We start from the raw sequence: 27,265 nt of genomic DNA, 5'->3' as shown, positions 1-27,265 counted from the left end.
TTCGATATATAATCTCCCTCTCTTCCCTTGTTAGATAACAATCCCTGATTCTAAAGTCAACATTTTTCTTTTTTTATATTCACGTAAGAAAAGAACTCACAAGTAAAGGGTCCAAATGGATGAATCGAGTTGCGGGATGAGACATAGTGCGCCTAATAGAGTATGTGAAAATATGTATATGTGAAAAGTTATAGCGGCTGAGCGACATAAGAAACGGAGGGGAAGGGGGTCAAATTTAGTGGGAGAAGGGCTATGCTATGTTATTGGAATACATCAAATAAACTGTCGAATCGTGAAAATTGTGAAAGATAGACAATGCAAACAGTGGTAGTTTCACATATTGGCAAAAGAAGAATGGACAGAATAGATCACGAACCTCCGCCTCCATCTTGAAATCCGCCATTTTGAAATATGTGATATTTCTTTGAAATGGAAAGGTAGTCATGTGATATATCAATTAGGCCCAGCATGTTCTCAAACAGTCAATTATGAACTTTAGTGATTGTTATCTGTACTTATTTGCAAGATTTAGTTCATCGTTATAGTTATTTACGAAACTTTAGGAGACTGATACTCGTATGTTGAAAGTCTAGATTATCAAGAAAACACTTGTAAGTTAAACATATCTACAAAGCAAGAAAACTAACAGTGAATTTTGATATCCAAGTTGTATATTATCAAATTTCACTGTTGGATATCAAATTTCAGTTAGTTTCCTTGGTTTGTAGATATGTTTAACTTACAAGTGTTTTCGTGATAATCAAACCTTTTAACATACGAGTATCAGTCTCCTAGATTTTCGAAAGTAACTATAAAGATGATTCTAAATCTTCCAAATAAGTACAGATAACAATCACTAAAGTTCATAATTGACTTTTTGAGAACATGCTAGCTCTAATTGATATATTACATCACTATCCTTTCCAATTCAAAATATATCACAATTTCAAAATGGCGGATTTCAAGATGGCGGCGGAGGTTCGTGATCTACTTTACCCATTCTTCTTTTGTCAATACGTGAAACTACCACCGTTTGCATTGTCTATCTTTCACTATTCAACGGTTTATTTGATGTATTTCAATAACATAGCATTAGCCCTTCTCCCACCAACTTTGGCCCCCTTCTCCTCCGTCTTTTATGGCTCTCAACTCTATAACTTCGCACATACATATATTTTCACATCCTTTATCGGGTGCACTATGTCTCATTCAGCAACTCGATTCATCCATTTGGACTCTTTACTTGTCATTTCTCTCACTTCATAGATTTGGAAACGCCATTTCACTGAGATCTCATAGAAGTTTTCGTATGACTTAGTATGTATAGTTATCGTATTGCATGTTCATTTCACGGTACTATTACGAATGCAATGACTTCTAATCCATTAAGAGACAGAAGTGTTTCACTTGCGAAGGTATCAAAGTTGCTCTAATCTGATCCGTGGTTTGCTTGAAGGTTTCTCCTAATTGAGTTAGTTCTTTGTGAGTTGGTATGGTAACAGCTTCCTTTAAATAGTAGTTCCTTAGATTTATCCAAATACACATACTTGTCGAAGAGTTCGTCTATTGCTTTTTGTACTTTGAATATATTTTGTTTTACCTGTTCGATAATGTTTTTATGCTTCAAAGCATTTTCCTCGATACTTTTCACAGCCTTTGAAAGTAACAAAGATACCATTCAGCCTGTCAATAGAAATGAACCTTACCTAATCGGTATGCAGCAAATTAATCTCCGTTTGAACATCAACTGTTGACGTTTAGAAGGTTAGTTAGATTATCACTAGTAGGCAAGAGCTGTACGCTAGATTTCAAAGCCTGAATGTCATTTCCAATGTCGTTGCTTACAATAGAACACTGGAGAGAACTTCCTCTGTAGAGGATGAGTTTCTTTGATTGTAGAGATTTCTTACAAGCTTGGGAGAAAAGCAACTGTCGTCAAAGCTCTTGAGTCTTTCAATGACTTCATTTTTGTCCACAATTTCTGCTTTAAGTTTACTTTGAAGCTCATTCAGTATATAGTATACGTTATGCTGGTTATACTCTGCTTTATGAGAATAAAGGTTATGCTGGTTATATCCTGCTTTATGGGAATAAATTTTGTAATGTAGGTAACTACATGTGAATTAAAAAAAATAAATAAAATAAAAAAAACAGAATGTTGTAAGACAATGACTTCATGTATTATATCAGTGACCCAATCATGTATTATATCAGTGACCCAACATTTTTTGGAGCAACTGAAGATTCTTGAGCAGATAATCGGATAAATACGGCATAAAAGGGAAGTATGTCAATTTGTACAAGACGCTATCCTGGAATGATATACAACCTCACTTACATATTTATATTGTTGGTTGTAGAAAAGTAGGATGCACAAAGAAAATTCCTTATTTTAAACGGCAAACGTTTCACACTAATTTCAAATAGTAAAGCATCATGTCAGTATAAGTCACTACGTACGCTATCATTTGCCTGTCTAACGTTAATGGGTTGTCGCTCCCAGAATTGTTGTGTATAACGAGATCCTTGCAATTATAAGCGGCAAAAGTCACGCTTGTTCTAACATAAAGAATCACACTAATAGCTACGTGTGCTATTGCTAGCTTGTATAACGAAATCCTTGAATATTTAGATAAATATAGTATGAAGTTTAGTGTGATTGCAAGGTAAGCTGAATAAATAAATAATTTCGTTAAATAGGGGACGCGGTGGCTCAGTGGTAGAGCTCCTACCTCAGGTGCGTGGAGTCTCTGGTTCGATCCCGGCTAAGTAAATTTGTGGTCGACAACATGGACAACTTCCGTTTCGTTTCCCATCACCATCCCACTGATTCTTCCATCATCTTCACATGCCTTAATCATCCTTAGTCTCCCTTAGCCTAAAGGACATTGTCATGGGACGTAAACTGAAACAATTGATGTGACTTCAATTCAATTCAATTTCGTTCAATGTAAACAGTTACGGTTGATTTTTAACCTATTTACGCGTAGGTATGGTGTACAGCGGGCAGCAGGTTGAGTGGAACAACTTTCTTAATAAGAAATGGCGAAGTACGTGCGTTACGCTAATCCAATAATAAACAGTCGCACGAGTAGATATCGTTAGACTATGGCTTACATGTATAACAAAGTTCTTGAATGATTATATATATATAGTACGGAATTTGGAATGTTGATTTTTAAAAAAGGTCAAATATTAACAATTGCGGAGTTTGATGTAATAAGGGCGTAAGTAGTGTTTTTTTCTTACATAAATCAATGTAATATGCAGCATTGTATTCCGATATTGAATTGAAATGTTACCAGGAGGCTTTACTATAGTATTGTGTAAATGTGATTTTGATTATTTTAATCATTTTGATCAGAATGATTCTAGATCCTTCTGATCTCCTGTGTTTCTGGGTGTCGACCCGTAAAACTTTGGATTTCTTACTTTTCTCCACTCCTCTATCGATTGCACATTGTTTGATTGGGCAATGCTATTATCAATATAAAATGTTCCCTTGTAAGAGCATTTAATATTTCTAACGTTGTTGAGTTATTAATAACAATGTTTCGTCGTGTGCACAGTAACTTCAATCTCGGTTGAGTTAATCACCGCAGATGCACTGATTTCTTTGTTTGAGTCACAGTGCATCTTAATGTTCATCCGCTTCATCGTTTACTTGGAAGGAGAGATCAAGATTTACGAATAGACGAACGTTGACCCACCGAAGGAACCATGAGGGAAGGAACACCGAAACCTGCAAGTAAGTATAAGTACATTAATCTATTCTAATAGCTATTTCTCTTCTTTTCTTAACTTCTACCCTTTCAACATCACACTCTGTCTCATTTTGTAAGTGTTCAGTTTTATTTAAATGCAACCCAGGCCAGATCCCGTATTTTACGCTCTACCAAATACTAGGGGTAAAAGTGGATCTGAAAAGGAAGGGGGACGGTAGGTAGCGGCATGATGTCATCCCGTTCCCCTGCTCATCTTTTCCAATTGTATTTTTTTAGAAATTGGAGGGGACGCCATACATATTTTGTCGACGTGGGGGATGGCGTCCGCCGCATTTCCCCTTAATTTTACCCCTGCCAAATACAGAATTTACAAAATCCTGGGCGCAACTTGTCAGTTTTCTGATATCCCCAATGTAATTTATCCTCGCGTTATCTGAGCTTTTGAACTGATGAGGGGCGGCTGTAGTGATGAGCGCAAGAGTCTTAGTCTTGCAGTTTGTGTAAGAGTCTTGCATGTAAGACCAAGACAAAGACTAGGAATCCCGATGCAAGACCAAGACCAAGACCAAGGGGTGCAAGACCAAGACCAAGACCAAGACCAAGACTCTTGCGCAAGAGTCTTGCATAAGTACCTGTACTACTGATTTTTTTAAGAATGTAAAAAGGAAGGAAAAAATCATTATATTTTTCCCTTGAATGTCTTGGCTCTAGTTAAAATGTCGCGAGTTAATGTGTTCCCAGTAGAGATGCAAGGGCTCGAAAAAAACGGCTTAAAAAAACTCGTTTTTTTCTGCTTCGCTTTTTTGCTTAAGAAATTTTGGGCTTTTTTCAAAATTGTGCTTTAAATTGATAAAGCAGACTTTGTTTTGCTTCTCTACAGCACAAAAACTCATTTAATTAGTGGTTGATGTAGGTAATAATATAAAACCTAAAATAAACCATGAATTTCGAAAAGATGATTTTTAAAATTCTTAACATATTTAATTATTAATTCCTAAAGATTAACCAATAGATGTAATAATTTTTTAACCTCTTTAACTTTACACAAAAGTAAATACTTTTATTTTAAAAAATGATACACAAATAACTAGCAAAATTGTATGTAGTATTTTTACTTCAAAATATCACACACCCTCTTTTTGAAACAAAATAAAATAAAACATGAGGGAAATACATTTATATGATAATCTTAAAGGCTGCACATCAAGAGCTTGGTTTCGGGTGGTTCTGCACATTCTTGAAACTTTTAAGTTTTAACTTTCATACACATTGTATGATATTTCGAACAAATTTTTCATTCATTGATCACATACGTAATAATCTGTTACCACCTATCAGGGCTTCGGATCTGCAAAATCGGTAAAATTTCGAATTCTATACTGCCCTGACTGTTCCTTAAGTTTGTTTAGAATCGGGCAAGTACCGAATTTTCTGTTCATGGATCATATGCGTAATACACCGTTCATCTGATCGTGTGGTTTCCTAAGCTTATAACCACCATTCCTTCACGGTTTACCCAGTCCTGAAGGTTTCTGAATTTTTAACGACAGGAATTCAAATTAAAAAAAAAAAAAATATGGAATACATTTAAGAAGAGTGAAAAGAATCAATCACTGTTTCAATTCACAAGAAAGGCGACAAAACTTATTGTAATAATTAGCGAGGCATTTCTCTTAACATTATATTAACAAGATTGATTCCATACGCAGATGAAATTATTGGAGATTATCAGTGTGGATTTAGGGAAATCGATCAACTATCGACCAGATATTTACTACTCGATAAATACTCGAAAAGAAATGGGAATATATTACCCAGTACATCAGCTGTTTATTGATTTTAAAAAGCTTTACGATTCGGATAGGAAGGAACTATTGTACAATTCTCACAGAATTCGGAATACCGAAAAAGCTAGTTAGATTAATTAAAATGTGTTTAAATGAATCCCAGAGTAAAGTCCGAATACAAAAATTCCTGTCCATGAGCTTCAACGTCGAGAATGGTCTGAAACAAGGAGATGCGTTATCGCCATTATTATTCAGCATTGTGCCGGAATACACTATAAGGAAAATTAAAGATAGCAACTAGACCCTAGAGCTGAATGGTATTCACCAGGTTATGGCGTATGCTGATGATGTAAATTTAATCGGAAATGATAGGAGAACAATAGAAAGAAATGCATAGGCCTTACTAAACGCTTGCAGCGACATTGGTTTAGAAGTAAATGCAGAGAAAACTAAATACATGGAAGTTCACCGGGATGGTAATACGGCAAATTGTGGATGCGTTAAAATATCAAATAATACTTTCGACAAAGTGGACACTTTCAAATATCTAGGATCAATATTACCAGACCAAAATCATATCCACAAAGAAATTAAATGTCGACTGAAATCAGGAAATTCGTGTTATTATTCAGTTCAAAATATTTTGTGGTCGCGAATTCTGTCGAGGAATTTGAAGTTTGAAGTATATAAAACGATAATCATGCCTGTTGTTCTGTACGGTTATGAAACATGGTCGCTTGCGATGAGGGAAGAACGCGGACTGAAAGGATTTGAAAATACAATCCTCGAGATGAATATTCGGACACAAGAGGTACGGGAATGGGGGAAACTTCATAACGAAGAACTGCATAATTTATACGGTTTATTAAACATCGTTACGGGCATCAAGTCTAGGAGGCTCAGGTGGGCAGATCATGCAGCCAGAATGGAAGAAGGTAGGAACGCTTTCAAAGTTTTAACTGGAAATCCAATCGAAAAACGTCCATTAGGAAAACCTAGGGGCAGTTGGGAGGACAATATTATTATGGATTTCGCAGAAATAGGAATACAAAGTAAAAATTGGATCCAGTTGGCTAAGGATAGAAGTCAGTGGAGAACTTTTGTGAACGCGGCATTGAACCTTCGGATTCCATAAGCCATAGAGAGAGATAATATATTTAAGTTAAGCACAACTGCACAACAACCATGAGTGAGTGGTTAGTTTTTGCACTTCTATCGGGAAGTCCGGGATTCAACCCCGAATTCGAGCATTTTGACAAGAGTTTTTCTTAATTCCATCTGTGAATGTAGAGATGGTTCGTGTACTGTGAATCTTGGCCGACTTCCTTTATCGTTTTTAAATCGTTGTTATTACTAATTATCAGCAGTGGGATGTCTTACAGATTAAAGCCTGTACCCAAGGGCGTCGATTTCTTTGTCAATTTGGGGGGCCATTCATATGCAAAAGATATATATATATATATATATATATATATATATATATATATATATATATATATATATATATATATATATATATATATATATATATATATATATATATATATATATGAGGATTTTAAGACAAATTGCATTCAAATTATGCCAAATATTGTATATTCATAAAAACAGTACGGGGCCCACATGAGCTTTGGAGGGGGAGAGGGAGCGGCCCCCACCGGCCCCCCAGGATCGGCGCCCTTGCCTGTTCCCCGAAATTACGGAATTTCTAAAACAATCGAAATATTTCTTATGCCTTTACTCATAAACTTCAAGCTCTCCTCCAATAAAAATTGGGTATTTTTAGAAAAACTAAACATTAATATGGAAAAACCCTCCCAAAATACTTTTCTAAATCCGCCACTGATTATCAGTATAAAATGGTCTTCAAGGTTGTATGCGGGAGATTATTGCTAAATCATTGCACAGCTACAGTATAACAAAAATGTGGAAGTACGCTCTGACGGATATATTGAAAAACTTAAGTTTAACTTATGTGCTAGAAGCTTCAGTAGACCTACTAATCTCTTAAGAAATGAAACACAGATAGCTAAAAAAAATGACGTAGAAAAGAAAAAAATGTCGATAACTCAGAAGTTAAAATAAAGTTAAATATCTTCTACAATTGCCCTCAAATACTACGTACTGTATGTTTTCTTTAATTCATAAAACATGTGCTCCATCCATCATGATGGTGAATTCCAGAGTGGTCGCTGGTCTAGTGGCTAGCACGTGCGCCTTTGGTGTTCGCGGTCCCGGGTTCGATTCCCGGTGGGAGAGGCTTTGGAATTTTAAGTGTCCATGATGTTTCTGTGTTCCTGTCCCTGTCGTTCTCGTTTACTGGTAAAGCGAATTAAATGAGTAAAAAGCGAGTAAAACTAAGTAGAAATTAGTAAGATAAGCAAGTTAATGAGGCACGTTCGGTGATTCAGTTAACTTTTTTAAAAAAATGTGGTAGAACGCCTCTGGTGTAAGGAGTCCCTGGTTCGATCCCAGCTTGTGTCACAGGAGTTTTTGGTGGACAAAAGTCGTGTGCCTGAGTTTTCTCGGGGTTTTCCCGTCTAATTCTACTTTCTTCACTCCACCATTTCATTCATTTCTCATCATCACCGTCTACCTTAGTGTCGACATAAACGTGGAACGTTAAACTAGATATTTCATTTCATTTCAAAACGTTTTAGTGATGTTCTTCCAAAATTAAAGAGAAATATAGTATTGAACATCAGTAATTACGTACACCATAGATGTCGACTATATGAGTATGGCCTTGGCTCCGAGGCTCAAGCATCGGTTGGAAATTTTTAATGTGTGCTCATAAAATTAATATCTAAATAACATTTTCATGACATTGACAAAACTTAGTGCATGCGGCCGCAATCTTAATTTCATGGGCGGATGCTTATACATTAAATAATTGTTTATCAATATAATATTTAGCCTCCTTGGGTATACGACACATCGAGGATTAAGTGATATAACATTATACAATAATAAATAATCCATATTCTCAAGTGAGTGATTTTGTACAGTTATTTCAAATAACTTAAGAGTTTGATGCCGTTATTTTGTATTTTTAAGACATATGCAGTTGAGTCGTTTCAGTTTTCACTCAAATTATTCTAAAATTTTAAGAGGTTTGACTATAATCATTATTATTTAAATTTTCTCTCTTTCTGTTTTTGGCCAACATTGCTAAACATATCATTATCATAATTTTCCTGTTATTATTGTCAGGTTACTTGCTGCAGCTGAGAAGCTTCGATGTACGGTGGTCACCTAGTCTCCTTCCTTCCTCCTAGCCTTCCTTCAACTAGTCTCCTTCACCCCTCCCTCTTTTTCCTTCTACCATACACTCTAACACGTTCCTTATAATACAGTTTCTCCTCAGCCAATGTCCCAACCAGTTCCTCTTCCTCCTCTTAATTACGTCTAAAATTCTTCTTTTCTCCCCTACTGCTAATATTTCTAATACCTCTCTTCTTTTTTTCTCCATGCCCACGTTTCGAAAACCTCTATTTTTTTAAATCTCTTTTGCGTAATGTCCATGTTTATGCCCAATATAGTACATATTAAAATCAGTAAAACAAAATTTTAACGTTTAGTAGGAATTTGTTCGATACAAAGATTAACTAATCGTGGTTGAAAAGGAAAAATAAATCTCACACCTGTAGAGTGTAAATGTAATTTTGCTATTCATGGTATTTCAGTAATCTGTGCTGTCTTGATTATCTTCCATGCGTCTCAGGGGTAGCCTCCCCAGTTTGGGAACCAGTGGAGTATTGGATCTGTTAAAAATATAAAAATATTGCGGGACATTGTGATTTATTTTATATGTAGTGAAGCGTGGTCAACCATTGGGGAAAAAAATAAAGGTCATCGCCTATGTTGTACACTATCATCATACTTACACGAGAGTAAACTATATTACATTTAGAAACATACATTGTATTTCCGTTACTATTGGCGCATTGTAGAATTTATTATCCCTTATATCCAGAGTAAAATTTACCTATGAAAATCATAAGATTTCTTAAAAGCAAGATTTGCAAGACTCTTGCATGCAAGACCAAGACCAAGACCAAGGATTCCAGTGCAAGACCAAGACCAAGACTGGATGTACAAGACCAAGACCAAGGATTCCAGTGCAAGACCAAGACCAAGACTGGATGTGCAAGACCAAGATCAAGGATTCCAGTGCAAGACCAAGACCAAGACCAAGGATTCCAGTGCAAGACCAAGACCAAGGATTCCAGTGCAAGACCAAGACCAAGACTGGATATGCAAGACCAAGATCAAGGATTCCAGTGCAAGACCAAGACCAAGACTGGATGTGCAAGACCAAGATCAAGGATTCCAGTGCAAGACCAAGACCAAGGATTCCAGTGCAAGACCAAGACCAAGGATTCCAGTGCAAGACCAAGACCAAGACTGGATGTGCAAGACCAAGATCAAGGATTCCAGTGCAAGACCAAGACCAAGGATTCCAATGCAAGACCAAGACCAAGACTGGATATGCAAGACCAAGACTGGGTATGCAAGACCAAGACTGGATATGCAAGACCAAGACCAAGACCAAGACCAAGACCAAGACCAAGACCAAGACCAAGGATTCCAGTGCAAGACCAAGACCAAGACCAAGACCAAGACCCGGATAGTCTTGGCCTTGCATTTGCTCATCACTAGGCGGCTGCACAGTTTTAATTCTGAGAAGCGTATGCAACAAATTCGGAAATCGTTTCATAAATAACAGTTGCACCATATTATGTGCAATTGGTCCAAATACAATGCTCTTTATAGACAGAATTGGAAGTTATATGCGAATTTTCATACTATTCTTTTATTACATTTCATATGTTTTTCAAATTTTACAGAAAACTATTTACTATAGGCCTACGTAAAAATACTCCGAAATGAAAGTTTCTCTCACGTTCTTAAGTGAGAAAATGTAGCAAGTGGCATGTCTCTATCTGCTACTGTTTATTCACAACTAGCAAAATACCCGTTCTTCGCACGGGGAGAATACGTTTCATTTTAGAAGTAAAGGGGTGGATTTGGATTTAAACGGCGTCGGAAGTGTCACTGTTTATCTCATCGACCCCGAAAATTATGGGTACGACACTAATATCGGTTATTTTCGATCATTTTTAAATATCCCCGTCCCCTAAGTTGCATCTTCAAACTGAAATGATAGAAACCTCCCAACCGGAACTTGATCGAGATCGGTCTCGTGGTTCAAGAATTATTTTTTAAAAATGAAATGAAATCTTTGAGTTTCTTGTCCCACGGTTATACCGGTGAAGCTAAAGGAGACGGTGAAGATGAGAAATGACCCGAGAAAACCCACGAGTAGATGTTTGTCCACCACAAAGTCCATACGGCGCGTTATATAACTTTATATAGGGTGTCCCTTATACAAGGCAATTTCGTGTTATGGTATGCACACCCGACAAATGTATTCTATGTGACCGTTAACATGCGTTAGTGAAGTAGCAGCTCTCTATGAGAATGTTAACCTGTCCCGACTTGACGACAAAGTCATGAAATGACGTTTCTACATTATAATGTAATTTAGAATGTTCAACCGTGATAACGGAGAAAACAAAAAAGACAGAGAAATGGAACTTTGAGTGAAACAACTAAAGAAAGGACACCTGCCCGTGTATTGACGAACATCACCAGTTGAAGAGTGTTGCCAACCCAAGATAAAGTTATATTCTTTGTAAATCGAATGACCTAAATTGTATTTCATTAGAAGCAGCAATGAAAATAAAAACAAAAGGGATCGTAAACGCAGGTAAGTGTTGCAAACATTTCGAGAAATAACGTGAAACATGTGTTAGATGCAAACGTCGTTGGCGCACACAGAAGTGAGGTACTATCGTTTTGTACATCTTAAATGGTCACTATTGCAGTATGGTTTTAAACCTATATTGCAGGTGGTAGAGCATGAGAAGCAGTACTGTGGTTATGTGAGATCGATAAGTCACGTACTGAGATATTTGATATCTTGTTAAAACTGAGAAATGTGGTTTGTAAAAGATGGCAATGCTGCGTGCGCCAACAGCGTTTGTATTTAACACATGTTTCACGTTATTTCTCGAAAAGTTTGCAACACTGACCTGCTTTACCATCTCTTCTGTCTTTATTTTCATTGTTGCTTCCAATAATATTCGATTTCGATTATTCGATTTACAAAAACATACCTTTGTCTTGGGTTGGCAACACTATTCATCTGGTGATGTTCATCAATACACGGGCAGGCGTTCTCTTTTCGCTAGTTGTTTCGTGCAAAGTTCCGTTTCTCTGTCTCTTTGGTTTCTCCGTTATCACGGTTGGACATTCTAAATTACATTGTAATGCGGAAACGTCATTTCATGACTTTGTCGTCAAGTCGGCACGGGTTAACGTTCTCGTAGGGAGCTGCTATTTCACTAATGCGTGTTTAAAGTCACATAGAATACATTTCATGGGTGTGCGTATCGTAACATGAAATTACCTTATATAAGAAACACCCTAATATATTATTATTATTATTATTATTATTATTATTATTATTATTATTATTATTATTATTATTATTATTATTATTATTATTATTAATATTATTATTATTATTATTATTAAATATTTTGCCTTTCGGCAGGTCCTGGGGCTAAAGAGTTGTTGTTTTTTTTAAATTTTAGATTTAGACTTGGGAATGTTTCTTCCACGTTTTTCGATCCTCAGCTTCCTCTTTTAACACCCAATATTTTCTTCTGTTTCTCAAATCATCGTTCAGTTGTGTTCTTTATCGTATTCCTATTTTTCCTTCCATCATTCCTTCTATGGCGGTATGAAGAAGACAATTTCTTCGCGAAATCTATCCAATCCAATTGGCTATCCTACGAAGGATGCTGGCTAGAAGTGTCTTCTTCTCTCTTATCTGTTTAAAACGTCTTCGTTTGTTGCTCTTTCTGTCCATTTTATCTTCTCCATCTTCCTCCAACACCACATTTCGAAGCTCTCTAAATATTTCTTCTCTAACTTCCGTAATGTCCAAGTCTCTGAACCATACAGTCCAATGCTCCAGATATAGTACTTGACCAACTTCTTCCTAAGTCCAATATTGAGCTTGCTAGTTAAGAGTGATCTTTTCTTATTGAATGTTTTTTAGCTATTGCAATTCTTGACCTGATCTCTTTGGTGCAGAAGGCGTCTTTTGTCAAAATACTTCCCAGATACTTGAAATTCTCGACTTCTTAGGGGCGCTGTGCTCAGTGGTAGAGCGTTCACCTCCTGTGCTCGGGGTTCCTGGTTCGATCCCAGCTCGCGCCGTGTGGACTTTGTGGTGGACAAACACCGTACTCGTGGGCTTTCTCGGGGTTCTCCCGTTTCCTCCCACTTTCTTCATTTCACCATTTTCACTCATCTCTCATCCTCACCGTCTCTTTAGCCTAACGGGCATAATCGTGGGACGTAAAACTTAAAGATTTCATTTTATTTCATTTCTTTAAGTTATCTTTCTTCTACTCTGACCCGTAAGGGCGCGTTTCCTCGGAATATTCTCATGACTTTCGACTTTTCGATGTTGATTTCCATTCCATATAGTTTTCCGGTGTCAACTATTTTGTCAATCATCTCCTGTAATCCTTCTTCTGTTCTAGCTATTATAACCGTATCATCTGCATACCTGATCTTGTTTATGAACTGCCCTCCAATCTTGAAAGCTCCAATCCCCATTAATGCTTCCTTCATTAAACATTCAGTGTAAATGTTGAGTTATTGGGGCGACAAACTACATCCTTGTGTGACTCCTAGTCTAATCTCCACACTATTGGTTTCTCCTTCATTCAAGCGCAACTTCACTCGTTGTCTTATGTACAAGTTTCGAACGAGTCCTCGGTCTCTCCAGTTGACTCCGATTTCTTTAAGGGTCAATCCATTCTAAGTAATCAAGCATGTACCGCTCGACCATCTCCAAAAAATCTAACTTTTTCATGAATGTTTAACCTATATCAGGGTACTTCAAAACCACAATTAATTTTTTTTTTTACAACATCGCATGGCGACGCAGCGGCTGCCGCCATTTTGCGTTTTTTTCGATTTTAGGCGTTTACGTTGTTTTGAATATCTCAGCATGTATTTATCCTACCAAATTGAAAATTGTTGTTCGTCTTCAACTCGTGCAGAGCTAAAACTTTGATCTCTTAACATTTTTGCCTCAAACCACTTGAAGGGGGTGAAATCAGGATCTAAAGTAGCAACATTTTTTGGACATTGAAAATATGTTTGGCAAGAGAAAACAACTGACGTAGAGGTCTGAATTTGTGCGTATGTAGTCCGGGGTCATAAGTCAATACACAAGTTTAGATTTCCAGATCTATTTTTTACATTGCCGACCATATCGCCCAATGCACAGAATTTTTCTTCAATCTCTTCTTTCGCATTGCTGTCTATATCTCTTAGTCGCTCTAAGTTCCATTTTCGATTTCTCCTCCGATTTCTCTTGGTCGACTTTAACCGGGTTTGCACTTCCGCCACTAGGAGATAGTGGTCCGAATCAATGTCCGCTCCTGGTAGTGTCTTCACGTCTCGTACACTATTCCTGAAACGCTGCATCACAAGAATGTAATCTATTTGGTAGAGTTTCTTATCTCCTGGATTTTTCCACGTGTACAGCTGTTTTTTTCTTTTCTTAAACCAATGTTCATCACCATCAGATCATGTTGCCTGCATAAATCGATAAGCATTTGACTCCCTTCGTTTCTTCTACCTAGTCCAAATGGTCCTAATGTCTCATTCGTAGCTCCTTCTCCTACTAACATGTAAGCTGTTGAAGCCTCCCATTACTATGGCGTTGACATTACCTCTTTCTTCCTGATGCAAAATGTCACTAACCTCATCATACATTACTTCTACTTCAATGTCATCGTGGTCGGTTGTTGCCATATAAACTTGTATTATCTCAATGTCCACTGGTTTTGCACTTAGTTTCACAAACATAAATCGGTCACTGCAACATTCCACTTTGTTACACTTCTTGCTACTTCGTTCTTTATTATTGTCACGACACCATTCTCGTCTTTAATGCCGCCCGAAAGAATATTCTGTATTTTCCCGATACTATCTCACTTTTTCCTGGTAATCTCACTTCACTCAAGCCCACTATGTCCATTTTACATTTATCCATTTCCATTTTTAAATTCTCAAGTTTACCCGCACGTCGTAGAGTTCGTACGTTCCAGCTGAAATGAAAGCTATTACTTTCTCCTTTGATGATTCTTCCCGAAGTAGTCCCCACCCGGATCCGATATATATATATATATATATATATATATATATATATATATATATATATATATATATATATATATATATATATATATCCCACTCCTTCCCCCCCCCCACGTTGTACCGCCAAAGTGAAATGATGAAAACCATTCCAAGCCCGAACTTCATCTATGTTGAAAATTTGATCGAGATCGATTGGGTGGTTCAAGAGGTATGAAATCGCATAGCCACTTTATATTTATGTACAGTAGATAGGACCAAGTGTGGCGCGACTTGACATTGAAAATTAAATATTTTTACGTTTATAAATACAGAAAAAATGAGATTTCTACACACTATTATGATGATGTATTCGAAGCAGAGATTATTGTTCAAACAGGCCAATTTCGTCTTTGTCACAGACTCAGATCAACTGTCATTGCTATCTTTCGAGCCCGTCCATGAATCTTTTCTATCCGTATCAATAAGCGGATTCTCTTCTTCCGTCAAAATAGTAGTATTTTTCAATTATATAGGAAGAAAGCTTTATTTCTCAGACTCGGCAATATCAGAATATTGCAACTTTTTTCTAACTAATAGAATATGTCGTACCCTATACGAAGAAATTGTGAGTGTTTGTGTTTCCTTGTTGGCGAGAGTTCGTGTGATTGACCTTCATCATCGTAAGTGACAACGATTTATTATAAAATTCAATTTAATAATATTTTACAAATCAATTTACATGCAAAATATGAAGAAATATTAACCAGTGAGAAGTTTCTATCATCTTACAATATATTAAGCAACTTCGATCTTGCTATGTTTAATGTGCACTTCGAATGAGAAGCAATGTCCCTTTTAGAAAGTGCCAATCGAAAGTAGTGGCAATCAATAGAAGCCATCAAGAAAGTTGACACTGGTAACAACTGTCAAACTCAGGTGCTCAAAAGGACAAGTGCAATCGAACGTTGTCACACACTTTCTACGTATCTTCGTCTCCATTGACACGGGGACCTTTCATCGTTCTCTCACACTGCCTGGATAGTGATCAGCTAAAATATCAGTTTCCAACAGACATGACTAAAAAAAAGTTTAAATGTATTGCGTTGTGACTATTTAGCAATTGAATGGAAATATTACTAACTAAAAAAAGCTATTTTTTGAAGTGTTATTTAAAAAAATATATAAGATTCTTTTCTTCAATATCAAATGATCTATTGCTATGAGAATCCAAGGTGGCCCAAAAGTAAGTATACAGTACCGTACTGATCAGCTTATTGCATTTTATATAATTTCTTATTGTTGTACATCAGGTAGACTTAGCTTCTTTATTATTTGTTTAATATGTTTTTTCTTATATCTTAAGCTCAGAAGAGCCGAAGTAAATAAGCCCATAAACTAAAATGTTATACTTGATCAATGCAGGGGTGTATATACCTACTTTTGGGCCACCCTGTAATATATATTGTTACTCTCGCTTTCAGGGTAAATTCTCATGCGTAGTTCTCGAGAAAACCTAGAAAAGAATTTTTTATGACGATGTAAAATATGGCGTTCGTAGTGCCGGATCCAAAAAGAGGAAACGCACTATCCTTAAGGGAATATATATATATATATATATATATATATATATATATATATATATATATATATATATATATATAACAATACTCTCACTGTATTGTTAGTACAAAATACAGGGTGACAATTAATGAACTATATGAAATAAAACCGTCATAATTTCTGAGCGGTTTGTGTGATGACGTCCAAACTGCGTGGCTGAGCACAGGGCATGATGGGAATTCGTATGCGCATGCGCACGCAGCGTATTGATGGCAATTTGCAAGTGAAAATTAAGATTTATAAGCAAAATTGGCGCATTTGGGGGACTGAGAATCCGTATTTCGCAATAGAGAAATCTCTCCACCCTGAACGGGTGATGGTGTGGTGTGCAATGTCCAGCTATGAAATAATCGGTGCGATATTCCTTGAAAGCACGGTGACTACTGCACGATGCGTGACGGTTTTGGAAAACGATTTCATATCCATTATCCAAAGTGACCCCGATTTCAACAAGATGTGGCTCATGCAAGACGGAGCTCGACTTCATCGGACCATGAGAGCGTTTGATGTCCTGGAGGAGTAGTTTAGGTACCGCATTCTGGCTCTCGGGTACCCAGAGGCCACTGGAAAGGAACTCGCTTGGCCGCCATATTCCCCGAATCTGAACCCATGTGACTCATTTTTGTTGGACTATGTTAAGGACAATGTGTGCAGCAATAACCCCCAAACCATTGCCGAGCTGAAAACTGACATTCAGGTGGTCATCGACATCAAGTGATGTTCCGACACTTCAGCGGGTCATGCAGAATTTTGCTGTTCGTCGGTTGCACATCATCGCCAGAGATGGCAGACATATCGAACATGTCATAACTTAAATCCGAATGTCTGTAGTGCCGTTTACATTTGCAATACAGTTTGTGTACTACGTAGTTTGTCACTAATTTCCGTTTTATTTCATATAGTTCATTACTTGTCACCTTATAGCTAATACCCCAAAGTGTTACTGCGGATAATAGCCAGTTTGCGCTACCATCAAATTTTACACCCTTTCGCGCAAGAATGAAGAGAGAAAATCTTCCGTCGCCCAGTGATCGATCTATAAGTGGTATGTATCCTCCTCAAGGGAAAATACAACTCTTTTTTTTTTCAATGAAATGAGGCGACAAAAGTACGATCACTTGTATGATAAACAAGTGTAATGATGGTGCTGTAAAGTGTGTGGTTTATTTGTTTATGGAGGTATTTTTTTTAAACCAATAAAATGTTACAAAACGAATTGTCAGAGAATATAGAAATCGAATTGCATTTGTTGAGAAATTTTTCGAAGTTCAATGTTGCATAATTTCCATTCTAGACCTAAGTATTGTTGATAAACTCTCGTGTATCATTGTGAGCCCTTTCGAAACTGATATACGTGGTGCATCCAGAAAGTAAGTTTCTCATGCGTCTCGTAGCTACGAAACGGTATGTTGCGCGAAGCGACTACGTGTACGTGAGGGAGTAAGGTCCTAGCATGGCACATGTACTAGCAGAACTTCCCTAGTGCTCTCAATAGCGTCGTGGCAGTGGTTGAAGATGAACGTTCCTATTCCAGCTCCCGCCGCGTGTGAAGTGCGAGCAGTGATAAAGTTTTTGAATGCATAGGGCGTAGTACCGATTAAAATCAATCGTCAGCTGTATCGTTGCAAAAATGTCAATGCTGACCCTGTGCGCCTTGCTTTGTGCTCTAGGATCAATTGCTTCAACACAAAACTTCTTGATCAACAGGCACTCCGTGACAGTGGTGTGCAATAAGGAGCGGAAAATCTGCAGGAACTGCTTGCTCATGCCGTTAGGCCCATGGATCTGACACAGCTAACGATGGATTTCAATTGGTGCTATGCCCTGTGCATTCAAAAACTTTATCCCTTCTCGCACTTCACACGCGGCGGGAGCTGGAATAGGAACGTCCATCTTCAACCACTGCTACGACGCTACTGAGAGCACTAGGGAAGTTCCACTAGTGCATGTGCCATGCTAGAACATTACTCTCGCACGTACACGTAGTCACTTCGCGCAATATACCGTTTCCCAGCTATGGGACACGTGGGAAACTTACTTTCTGGATGCACCTCGTAGTTACTTGTTTGATTTTGAACTTCTGATATATAGACCCTACAGCATTTTTGAGAACTTCATTCTGGAAATATTAACATTATTAGTCAGTAGTTATCATTTAATGATCTCATTAACTCCTTTTTATCATCATCTCGTCATCGCCTCTGAATTTGTTACGTTTCATTTCGTTCCCTAATCGTGTCTCACGTTTCCGCTCATTTGTTTGTGACATTTTAGATGCGCTTTTTCTTTCCGTTATATTCTATGCAGCCTTGGGAGTGCTTCGCACACTTCTTTTTAGTTATTTAATGAAGTGATTTTATTGTGTTCTTCTGTTGAAGTTATAGTCAATCCCGTTGTCATCAGCGCAGGTATCGGAAGATATATACAATTTGCATACGATACTGTTGTTCTTTTCGACTATTGAAGAGTACAAAATTGTTTTACTTTTCTAAAGTGGATGAATGAGTATCTACTATTTCCCTCTCATTGCCGCAAAAGAAAGAAAAAAGAAACGCATTTGCATGTACGCTATGCCGAGTATCCCTGTGTTATTGCTGAGGTGAGCTTCTCACCATACGTCAAAGCGTACACTGTAAATAAAAATGAGGTGTTGAAACAACACAAAATGACTACCACTTTAGCGTGTTACTTGTGTGGTAATTCAGTACCAACACATCGCCTTCCGAGCATATCAAAAATAACTATTTACTACCTGAGAGAATTTGCATTGGTATTTATCGTTTAATATGAGCAAAGCTTTGCGAAATATCTTTGGCACTTATGCCAAGTAACGAATAATGTTCTATGTTTTCTGTAATCTGTCACAATAATATTGTTGTAAACCTGTGAATCGTCTGACAACAGTTACATAGGCAACAGTTGAGTTGATTTTGAGTTTAACGTCCCTTTTCAGCAGCGAGGCTATTATGAGACGTGGTCCTACTGATTAACGTGGAATCCGAACCACATGAGTTCCCGCCGGGAATCGAACCCGGGCCTCCCATGCCAAAGGCGCGTACGCTAACCGCTTAATCACGGAGGAGCTCTAGGCAACAGTTCTGTCATCTTATGTTCATATATGCTAAAGACACATGAATAACAGATAAAGAAAACAGATGGAAGCACAGCTATCTGTGTAACTGTTGTCAGATGGTTCATAGATTTACAACAATATTATTGTGACCGATTACAGAAAACATAGGATGTAATTAGTTACTTGTCATAAATGCGAAATATGTTTCGTAAAGCTTTGCTCATACCAAACAATAAAAAACAATGCAAATACTTACAGCCAGTAACGAGGTATTTCTGATATGGTCGAAGGCGATATGTTTGGTGTTCAACTGACACATAAGTAACACGCTAAAGTGGTAGTCAATTTGTGTTATTTCAACACCTCATTTTTTGCTGTGTATGTTTCATTTACATCAACCTAATACGAATATCACCATTCTTCAATTTCACGTTAATATACAATTAGTATTAGAAATTAGATTTCTGGCCTTTTGGCATTTATGGCCATTTTAGCCCGTCACGTATGAGAGGTAACGTCCCTCACCGTCGTCACACTATCCGAGTAAAGGGAAGAAAGAAAGCGGCCTAAGATCTGTATGGTTAGGCACCATCTCGCTATTTGCCTGATGTGAATGATTAAAACATCACTCATGATGGCTGGCATGAAAAAAATACACTTTTTTCGACCGATTTTCCCCTCCGGGAATCGAACACGGGATTGCTTGCACCAAAGATGAGAGCGTTTGTGATTACGCTACGCGGGGTCACCCATGTTCATATATAAAAATAAGTATTTTTCTTAGTTTTTGTAAGCAAGTGGGTGTGAATGAAGATGTTAAAGTGAGAATATGGTTCAAGAAGATAAGAAGTATTGTAGATGTGTTTCCTTTCCCAGTTATTATTATTTAGAGGTAGGTGAGGGATCTCAAAACGTGTTGCATGAGAATTTATACAAGCACCCTATGATTTTGCACCTTGTACGGTATATTTAATATGATTTAAAGTAATATGAAAAACTTAAGATGTGCTACGCCTTTAGCTCTCTTTCCTGCGGGTCCTTAATACAATAACATGGTACAGAGTAGTATTTGTCACAGCTTTTTCAATAGAGATGAAGTACCCTGAAGTGACTGAACAATTCCATACAAAATATTAGTAAGCGTCCATTTTTGTGAAAGGAGGAGATGCGTTACTAAACAAAACAGTACACCACTCTCTAAAAATTTCAAGTGATGGTCTATGATCCTGAATGAGTTCTACTATTTTCTTAAGTCCTACCAGAAGAATGTTAAGATCTTATCTTCAAAAACACGTAGGGCTACAGGTTTTGGCTAAATTTTCTTCTCTTTTTCATTGGTGTTGCTAGTTCTCAGTATAAAATAACTTGTCTAGTACTGTTGATAAATAAATAAATATTCTGTTGTACGAGCACGAACATCTGAATTTCACAATTGCTATAAAATTTATACTATAAAAATAACGTTCAAAAATATTTCCAAATTAAAAAAAAATCTTGTTCTGTTCTCTTTTTTCTCCGTGCTTAAGATGTTTGGTTTACAAAAAAAAAAAAAAAAAGACTCCTTTATCTCATATATTTAATCTGCTTCTCTTTATGTCCGTCTGGGAGATGAACAATTTTGGCCCAGGTGTACAGAATCAAAAGTTATGGATTGAGTCGTCGATGCAAGTGATCCATCCAGTTGATTCCAAGATATGAGCAATCAAAAATCGGTTCTCCATACATCCCTATGCTTTTAGTTATGAATATTATCCTTGATTGACAGACTACCAATAGTGTTCCGAGATTAGCGGGTTAGTATAATGCTCAGGATACAAAATACTAATCTGTCCGTGGAACACAATGCTAAAATGAATTTATCCTCGAAAAGTCTAAAAATTTAAATATTTTCTACTTTAAAAATATTCATTCATCTTCAAGTATACTACTTAATTTAATTTGAGCTAAAATCCTATACTTATGACTAAGTAATATTTAGTTTGTTAAGAAGTTTGATTTGCTATAAACGAAACCAAACTGTTTTACATGGTGTACGCTGTGACACGAAACTCTCTTGCTTGTTATTAAAATGTCTTACCGAGAGGGATATCGGGGTCTTACATACCCCCAAGAAATTTACAAGGAAATGGCATTGAAAGATATTTTTAGATGTAATAACATTGTTTCTAGGGAGCTCACAAAGTTCTCCTCGGTACGGCCTTCATTATGGGCAGGGTTTGAAAAATCCACTCGCCTGCTCGTCAGTGGCGAGTACTTTTTTACATTTGTCAAATAAAGCCCGATCAATCAAAAACATAAATTCAAGAATAAATAGCACATGTTACTCTTTTTTATTATTATTTGTAAGAAACATGTCAATAATCAAAATAAAAAAGCAAGGGCGCCGATCCTAGGGGGCCGGGGGGCCCCGGGCCTCCCAAAGTTCATGTAGTTCCCCGAATTATATTTATGAATATACAATATTTTGCATAATTTGAATTCAATTTGTCTTAAAATCCTCATATATGCTTTCTGCATCTGAATGCCTCCCCCCAAAGTTACAGAGAAATCGGCGCCCTTGTAAAAAAAAAAAAAAAAAGTATGCCTATTGATATGTTTACTTTGTCACAAAGTGATTTTTGTTTATTTGTATAAACACTGTGACTGCAGAATGATCTGGCTAGTAGATTTTTTGGCTGGCGAATACTTACAAGCAAGATTTTTCAAGCCCTGATTATGAGTATGGAAAATTTATTTGGTACACTAAAAAGCATTGATTCTTCGTTGTCAATTTCATTGTCGTGGCCAGTTCTACCTAGGTGTTATATTATATCTATGGTACCATTTTTTTCTCTAAACTAGAGATCGTTACAATGATGTACAAGGTTAGAAAAAGTTAAATGCCGGAACGTATATGAAGGCGATATAATACATTATTTATTTACGAGATATGTACTGGTAGTAAATTCTAATATGCATTTTCTGATAATGTGAAAAATATTCACCCATCAGTACAGAAAGACATATTAGTCATGTCTTAAGATTTAAAATAAAATATTAATTTTAAAAAATACCAAGTAAAGCATCAGGGCCATTTTTGAGAAAATAGTCCTAACAAAAGATATCCGTATGAGTAAACTATTTCGGAAATTTTGTGAAAAATAAAATATATTTTATTATATTCTTGCTAATGATTTATTAATAAAATATCGTATATTAGAGCCGTTTTACGAGTACCGCGGTTTTCGATTTTCACCCTCTAGTAACCTCCCGCCCCCGGCAAAACGTGAAATAACGCTACTGTAATCAAATCCTGTGCCGTTATGTTCAACTGTTCCTAAGAAACATGGAAACATCTGAAGGTAGTTAAATTTCGCTTTAATTATTTCATAAATATTGTCAAAGATTTTGACTGCCGTTTGCCCTTACATCTAAATATTCAGTTGCAAAAGTAATGCTGTTCTTCAATCTTTCAATTTTAAGCGTAGATTAAAGAGAAAATCAATATTTGAAATGTATCGTTAATAACGAAACTTCTTCATAATTTACGACTTTAAGAATCGTAGTTTAGCGCCCCTAAACAGCGACGCCCAATATTGTCGTCTATCCGTTCCTTCGGCCCTATATTCACATTTCAAGTAACTTAACGGCTGGAAAGGAACGTAAACCCAAAAGCAACTAAATGGTCATATGAAATTTACTACAAAAATAAAAGTTTTAAAAAAATCTTCATTGTTTCCGTTATGACGTAAGCAATTGTAGGCCTGTACGTACCGAGTTGAAAGTTGTGCAAAGAGAAAAGTTAAGAGACTGACCTTTCCCGCCTGTCGTCATGACAACAACAATTGACAACAGCAGTCCAATTTGGCATTGTGTAATTGTGCACTGCACCGGGAGATGGCGTCCCCGTCACATGATCGATAATTTTAGTGTGTTCTACGTGTGAGACTAGCAGGAGCAGCACCTTCTGTCTGTAGAGAGAGCGAACGAGCGAGCGAGAGAGAGAGCGCGCGTTGCGTTCAAGGGTTTCTCGATGTCGGCGAGTGCTTGGTTTGTGGTACTGGTGGATTTTTTTGGTGTTGTGTGACTTGTTTCTAGCATGTGAGTGCTTTGTGTTTTTAAACCAGTTCCGTTACGAATAACAATATTTGCCACTTCAACCATCGGCCGCTAGATTACAGAGCATGATGCATACAACGACGTGATGGGATTACCGGCCACGTAGCCAGCATGGCGCTGTTGTCACCGGGCCTATGGCGGGCTCGGTGGCTCTTGCTACTTCTGCTCCTCCTAGCGGGCGGAGTGGAAACGGAGCCCAATAGATCATGTGAGTACCCTTATTTAACTATTAATTGATGAATAAAACGAAATAAATTCATATGTCCATTATGTATGCGAATGGAATTTAAAAACATTGCCCTTTTAAACAAATCTATCCTGTGACTGTATAATCGTAGCACGCGGTCTCACGTTCGGTGAGCACACTCACACACACTGCAAACCCCGCCGGAATATCATATTGATTTCCTCCATGGTGTAACCTCGCTTTATTCTGTTTCACGTGCCAGAAAAACGTAGTCCTTCTCCTGCATGGTAGAGTCCAGTGATTCACGCTGCGAGTTCTCTACTCTTGTTCTCGGTCGTAATCAATGCCCAATGATATTTCACCATTTCCATTTACGACTCACTCGTGAATCATTTAAAATACTCCTAATCCTAAATGCACGTGGATTTTGTCACGTGACTAACGATTCAGAATTCAACATAGAAATTGTATTTTATCTCGAAATCATTTACTTTTCGGCGAAAAAAAATATTATAGCTGTTTACGAAATGTATAAAGATATCAAATATATATCTATATCTATATCATTCTTATACTTTATCTACAATTAGTTAACTTCAATATTTAATCCAAGTTCAATAAATATATTTATCAGCTTGCTTCTAATTATACTCAAATAATAGTCCAACATTATATTAACTATTGTGTTCTATTTTGCTTTCTTATCAGGTGCCTCTAGTAACTTATAAACCATAACATTTAATAAGTTTAGGCTTTGTACAGTAATACTTTGTCTATCACGTATCTTAAATATGTTTTACATTATTTATTCCTTGAAATCACTTAAACAATACATAAGTCTAATTTTAGCAACATATAAATCATATATTTCCGTCTTGAAATGTTATTATCAATGAAACTATTGATAACTAATATATATATATATATATATATATATATATATATATATATATATATATATATATATATTCTTTCCCAGAATTCTGTCTAGGGTGCATGTTAATTAAAAAAGAAGGAACATAATAACTAGGTAATAATAAGGGTAAAAGCTCCTTCCCTTCACACAAGTTAGAAGAAATCTTTTATCTTAATTAAACATAAAACCTATTTCGAATTTATAACAATACAGTATATAATTTATTACGTACTATTTTCTGTTACGATAACATCTGTGTGACTGCTTCCATATTTATGAATATGTGTGATGGCTTCATGAAGACTCTTCACAACTTCTATGGTACATTCTAAACTACTGTATTCTATTTTTAATGACTTAGCTGGTGGAGACCCAAAGAGCTATCCAAACAGACTAGACAAAGAAGAAAGAACATCACTGTAAGAAACGAGATGAAAAATTCGAAAACTTGTTTATTGCAGCCTAGGAGATTCAATAATGATAATACTTCGGAACTATTCAAAAAATATTTCTGATTTGTGGCAACAATCAATCGAGGGATTTAAAATTTAACTTGTTTGCAGTATCTAAGATTCTGCAATAAAACAATTTAATAAGAGCTATTTATAATATAATGTTAATCACATTATGCAGAAATAAATTCAAAGTAAATAATAAACAAAAAGGGTAAAAGAAATCTTAACACTATTGAAATTCTGTTCCCTTTCAAATATTTTGCAAATATTCTGTCAAAATGGAACAGTGAAGGTGAGAACTTCGAAATTTGCGTTTGCGCTGGATAAGACAGCATTTTATATAATTTTGATGTATTCATAATAAATTTATTTTTTTAAGACAACACGTAAAATTTTCTCCCTGAGTCTAACTTTACCTTTTGTATATACAGTGTGTTCATTATTCATTACGTATTCCTAATCTCACTTTTATATTATCCTAGAAGGTACAATAGCTCAGGGAAGAGCGCTTACCTCTGGTGCGTGGGATCCTTGGTTCGAACCTCGGCCAAGTAAATTTGTTGTGGATAACATCGTGTTCATGAGTTTTCTCGGAATATTCCCGTTTCCTCCACATCCTCATTTCACCAATTCTTCCACCATCATTCACTTGTCTTAATCATCCGTCTCCCTTAGCATAAAAGATAAAACGTTTTAATTTTCATTTATACTATTCTGTTTAGAATGAAGAAAGAAAAAAAAAAGAGTTTCTGGGTAATGCTAATTTGTAAACTTGGGTGTGTTGGGCGAACATATTTAGTTATTCTTAATTCTTATTATGAATACAAGGCGCTTCGGTAATGTCCAATAGCTCACAGTGAGGCTATAGCTCAGAGTTGTCGCTAGTTGCGCTGCCTCATACATGACGCCAGGAGATGATCGCCAGCGTGCGGACAATTTGAAGATGATACGAAGGCTTGTGGAGAACAACTAGTTTAAAGAAATTTCAAAATATATTTTGTACTAAGCTAATCAATATACAATATTAGATTACAGTGTATTTATATTTGCAAAGAAAACTGATTTTTTACAAAAAAAAAAAAAATTAAAAGTATCCTATCACCTTATCTAGTCGTTCTATGATTATCGATAAAAGAAATACACAGTATTATGTCGTTGACAGTTTAGTAAATTACGTTGTACACTGTTCCATTCTTAGAAGTATATGTAATACTGTTAGAAATATGTGTGCCACTGTTAGAAGTATGTGTTCCAGATGTGTTTGACTGTTAGAAGTATGTGTTTGACTGTTAGAAGTATGTGTTCCACTGTTAGAAGTGTGCGTGCCACTATTAGAAACATGTGTTCAATTGTTAGAAGTATGTGTTCCACTGTTAGAAGTATATGTTCTACTGTTAGAAGCATATGTGCCAGTGTTAGAAGCATGTGTTCCACTGTTAGAAGTATGTGTTCCATTGTTAGAAGCATGTGTGCCACTGTTAGAAACATATGTTCTACTGTTAGAAGCATATGTACCAGTGTTAGAAGCATGTGTTCTACTGTTAGAAGTATGTGTTCCACTGCTAGAAACGTGTTCCAATGTTAGAAGTATGTGTGCCATTATTAGCAGAAGACAAAAAGAAATAAATACAATCGGCTACTGAATAGTTTGTATTTTTTTTACATGTTTATGTACTTTACTAAACAATACATTTGAGAATAATAAAAAAAATATCAGTTACTAGCAAATGGTCCCACTGCTACTGTCGGTAATATTTTGCATTCCTCCTTTTGGACCTTTCATAATAGAGTTTGTCTGACCTCGAAGTCTTACACAAAACACGAGCGTTTCGTATGGACATTTTAGGGAAGTCCTCCACCCCTTTTTCTTCCAATCTAGGTGATACATCTAAAAACGCTTAAACACATGTTTAATTTATTTTAAATAATAAGCCCGAACACCAAATTCCATGTCTTTAAGGGATTCCGAAATATGGACATCTTATTACCTGTATAATAATAGCTACCCACCCCTCTCCATTGTTACATCTTTTCTTCTCTCCTAGAAAAAAATATATATAAACACCCGCTGAAACACATGTATTATTATTTTAAAATGAGAAGTCCAATACCAAATTTTACGTCTCTAAAAGACATTCCGAGTTATGGACTCTTATTATAATAATTGTAATCT

At 36.4% G+C, this 27,265-nt stretch overlaps 1 protein-coding gene and 1 long non-coding RNA gene across 4 annotated transcripts in view; one reads left to right on the top strand and one right to left on the bottom strand.

Moving 5' to 3' along the window:
* Positions 1-15,437: 15,437 nt before the first annotated feature.
* On the bottom strand, positions 15,438-25,270 carry LOC145671411 (uncharacterized). Its single transcript, XR_014128521.1, has 2 exons — positions 24,870-25,270; positions 15,438-15,820 (listed from the first exon to the last, which is right to left on the bottom strand). It is a non-coding gene; the product is annotated as an uncharacterized LOC145671411 (long non-coding RNA).
* loaf (low-density lipoprotein receptor domain containing lost and found) overlaps positions 23,365-27,265 on the top strand; it is a 699,718-nt gene continuing 695,817 nt past the window's right edge. Inside the window, exon 1 of one of the 3 annotated variants that reach the window (XM_081740552.1) lies at positions 23,365-23,742. In XM_081740552.1, the coding sequence (XP_081596678.1) occupies positions 23,646-23,742 (97 nt within the window). In that variant the 5' untranslated portion in view covers positions 23,365-23,645. The remainder of the gene's footprint in view (positions 23,743-27,265) is intronic. The other 2 variants (XM_081740562.1, XR_014128520.1) reach the window with 2 other exon arrangements.

This window comes from Thermobia domestica, chromosome 2 (assembly GCF_964235325.1).
Source record: "Thermobia domestica chromosome 2, izTheDome1.hap1.1, whole genome shotgun sequence".
Taxonomy (NCBI): Eukaryota; Metazoa; Arthropoda; class Insecta; order Zygentoma; family Lepismatidae; genus Thermobia; species Thermobia domestica.
The sequence above is the reverse complement of the archived record's forward strand: the minus strand, read 5'-3'. Positions and strand labels throughout refer to the sequence as shown.